At 40.4% G+C, this 4,017-nt stretch overlaps 1 protein-coding gene across 1 annotated transcript; it reads right to left on the bottom strand.

Annotated features, from left to right (window-relative positions):
* Positions 1 to 2,402: 2,402 nt before the first annotated feature.
* YARS2 (tyrosyl-tRNA synthetase 2, mitochondrial) lies at positions 2,403 to 3,855 on the bottom strand (the record flags this gene model as incomplete). The annotated part of the gene is made up of 3 exons (XM_010073057.1): positions 2,403 to 2,729; positions 3,198 to 3,368; positions 3,700 to 3,855. Coding segments are annotated over 3 exons (487 nt in total), but the record flags the coding sequence as incomplete, so codon positions are not given.
* Positions 3,856 to 4,017: the final 162 nt, after the last annotated feature.

The following is a 4,017-nucleotide window of genomic DNA, read 5'->3' as shown; positions in this document are numbered from 1 at the left end:
CAGGAGAGAGGTCAGACATGGAACAGGACTTTTGAGCTCCTCCTAGGAGTTTCTTTCTTTCCTGCAACCAGAAAGTAACTGTTGAATCTGATCTGGTGTGTTTTTTCTGTAGTCTAACATGGGTGTGTATGGTGTACTGTATTCCCCGGTGTGTGTTTCTGTATTTCTGTAATGCTTCTGCCACTTAAGGAACAAGGTGGCTATATTGAGTGGATGAACTTAAGTTGCTCTGCTTTCACATCAAAGTTGTGATTTTTTTCCTCCACATGCTTTCTTCAGGATAGCTCTGATCATTACTGCACCTTAAGGCAAAGTAACAAGCAACCCAGACTGGTCCTGAGAGCTCCCAGGGTATGTAGAGCTTTTTTTAAGGTAGGGATAACTCAACTACTTTTCATTTTTCTTTATGAAATAGAGATTAGGATAGAGCTATCTCATTATCAGGCAGATAAGTGGGATCTAGAAAGTGAAAGTCATAGCAATGACTCCATGGAGTCGGGTACTGAAAGTACTACTGTATTACAGTTTAATAATCTGAAGAAACAGTGATTTATAAGGAGCAAGCAACTCCATTTTATTACTATTGAAATCCTGATTGACAGCACAAATAAAGCCAACATCAAGTTGATCAACCTCAAGTGAAAAAAAAAAAAAAAACCAAACCAAAAACCAGAACCAAAACCAAAATAAGCCACCTAAAAAACCAAACATAACCTCCCACACCCAACTAGAGAATATCTAGATTCTTGACACTTGTTAATTTTTCTTACAATTTCCCCATTCTTCTCATAGGCTGGGTGGTTTTAAACCAGCTGAAATTCCATCACATGTTCTAACATCATATGAGATGGTGATGAGTTATGACATTCAGGTTGCTAAGATGAAGGCCTCTCCCCTTGTGGCTGCTGTGACCTGCCAAAGTATATTGTCTAGGAGTTTCACGGACTAGGAAATGGTTCTCTTTGGCCCAAGAGTGAGGATTACCCTAAATCTTGAAAACAACACTGCAGCCACGGCCCAAAGCAATCAATCACCTCATAAATCAGACTGGGGGTTCATAGGTGTTTGCACTGGGGAAGGGAGCGTCTGTTAATAAACAGCCAGCTCAGCTACATTATGTATTCTAGTGGTCAATGAACCAGTTCCACGAATTCCAGTATGGGCTTGTACTATAACTGGTCTTGGTAACCACATGAGGGTTTTGTTATTGTTCAGGTGAGCTGGTTGCCAAGTACTGTGGCACCTATACTGCTTCAGCAACCCCATCCCAAATGCCACTGTGGGAAGGGACTTCAGCAAGGCTTTGTACTCCCTGCTTCCTTCATTGCAGGTGTGTAAGCGGCTGTAATGGCTAGTAATACACAGGGGTGGTGGTGTTCTGCAGCATTAAAGCACTGCAACGTTTAAATGTAGATGCTGCTATTGTACCACCTCTTGAAGTACATGCTCGCTTTCATGCTGTGTTTACAAGAAGATGAGGAAGCTATGATGCCCACTGTTGGCCAGGCTATGAGCAGCAGGATCACTTTCTGCACTTTCATGAAGTGCTGCTTTTGCATGTTGCCCTATCAGAAGGGTTTGAGTTTTTTTAACTGCAAAAGCACTATAGCTTCCTTCCCATGTTTCCTAGTGGAGATCTATACCCTTGTGCTGCTGCTCACTCACAACTGCTAGGCAGCTAACTGCCACTGTACATGCTTCAGATCTGGTACAATATCCTGTGTTGTAACTGACTATAGGGCCCACAGAAGTAGTGCCAGGATATACCTTTGAGAGAGTCGAGATATTACAGATGCATCCAGCTAATTCGCAGGACTGAAGCAGTGGTATGAGTGTTACTTGCATTGTACGTCACACTAAACACTCAAAAGGCATGGGATACATCAGGCAGATTTCAGCTTTGAAAGGCTCCATACTCTCTTACATTTCCAAAAGGGAATGTGCTGTTTATCGCCAGATTAAGGCTGGAAACCTTGTATGCAGTGTGCCCACATCCATAACCAATAAAAAGCTTACATATTAGGGCTTAACCATCCTCCTCATTTATTGTGAATAGTCTGCAGTTTCCTTCAAAGCAAACCTTTTCAGGAAAAAAAAAAATGTTCATCGTAGGTTGGTTGTCCTTACCCACTTACGCAGGTTTCTCTGTTAGGATGAAGTCAAACTGGCAGCAGCATGCATCCTCTGCAAGAAGTACTTGTTTTGAGTATACTCATCTTGCTGTGGATTATGCTGTAGAGTACCTGGCCCCTGTTCTCCTCCTACATCAGAGAATGTTGTTAAAGCAGGGGAAAAGCATCTCCATCTTTGGACTCTGAAATTAATCTCTTCATCTCCTTGTGCATATCCTCTTATGAATGGTGCTTTGAATAAGGCAGAGTATTGAAACATATCTTCAGTGATATAAAGTAGCTGCCTTTATTTGAACTCTGTTGGTGTATTTTGAAAATGAATCTATGGTAATAGGCAGTTTGTGAGCTGCCTAGTAACACACAGTATAGAAACATTCAAGTACATCTTCAAGCAACAGAGTTTAAATGATCCATTGTTTTAGGGAGGTATTCGCTTGTCACAACTGCAGCCATTTTATAATGTAGTAATTCTTCTTTCCAATCCTAAGCAGTGATACCCCATTTTTGAGAATATGTTGTCCAAGAATAAGAACAGTCTCTGGATCTGTTACTCGAATCCCATTTATTGAAACTCCACCATCTGTAATTTTCTGGTACCTTAAAAAAAAGCAAACAAGAACAACTGGTAATTGCAAGAGAAGGCAATTTACTGCTGTTAAGTACTGAAAGTTCGGTTAAGAGTTTTTTTGTTGGATCCATAATTGAATAAGTTTTAATTCTCTTGTACTTTACTTTCAGTCCAGGTCAAGAGTGACTGAAATTAACCTTAGCCTCTACCACTCTCATTCTTTCTGAGAGGTGTAAGGAAACTTAGGCTGTTGCGTTAGGCTGTCCCTTCATCAGGTGTAGGTTTTACAGCTAAGGTACACGAGACTGCATTATCCCACACTTCTACTTCAAAATGGAATAAGGCTGCCTCTTCCCCTCTTCTTTACTGCTGGAATGTAGATTGCTAGCCTGTTACTACTTTGTTTGGCTGTCATGATCTTTTGTTTAACTTCTGAAAGCATACCACTACAACCTGTTTAAGTGAGATATTACTGAAGAGCACAGGTGATAACATACCCACTAGGTCCATCTGGAATGGCATTTGCTTTCCGACACAAGTCAAGAATGTTCATTCCAGGTTCAAGCATCAATTCAGCTGAAGGAGCTTGTCTGAAAAGTTCCTGTAACTCTTGGTCAGACATAGCTTCCAATGCCTCCACGCTGCTGTAATAAAGGGCCTTAGTACACCTGTGAGAACAAAGATCATTCAAAAGACAGTGCTAGTCTCATCTTCATGCAACATGCTACTCAACTAAGCAGATTCCCCTCCCCAGCTTCTGCTGAGGATCCACACAGTAACAGAAATACTTAAAGTACATTCCAATTTTTTTTAATCGTAACCCACTGCACTGCAAGTTTTTTATATTGTTAATGTATATTTTAAGTCTACAGAATTACTACTTTTTTCTCTTTTAACAGCTGAGCAACAACTAACTACATTAATATAGTCCCTGAAAAACTATGGATAATTACCATTGACTAAATCTGAAAGAAAACTGCTCAACAAATCAAACTTCACCTCTTAGCAGATTCTAGCCCCTCTCTGCCATGAACAAGCTTGGTTACTTCTGCAGCAAGTCGTTTCTGAGGGCCCCATTTTTCAGGTTCTTTGGCATGCATTTCCATGATGTGGTCAATCTCCTCAAGAGGAAGGAAGGTGAAGAGTTTCAAGTATCTATGAGCAAGGAAAAAATTATTTTGTCTATATAGCCATCGTTACAGATTTCCTGCCTTTGTCATTCAAACTTCATTAACTACATTAAATGGTTCTTAATTTAAGAAACCCATAGTAAAGATAATCTATCCTTTGTTTTGCCAATTGACAGGGATAGCACAG

Source organism: Pterocles gutturalis, unplaced genomic scaffold (genome assembly GCF_000699245.1).
Source record: "Pterocles gutturalis isolate BGI_N339 unplaced genomic scaffold, ASM69924v1 Scaffold53872, whole genome shotgun sequence".
In the NCBI taxonomy this organism is placed as follows: domain Eukaryota; kingdom Metazoa; phylum Chordata; class Aves; order Pterocliformes; family Pteroclidae; genus Pterocles; species Pterocles gutturalis.
This window is presented reverse-complemented; position numbering and strand designations above follow the sequence as displayed.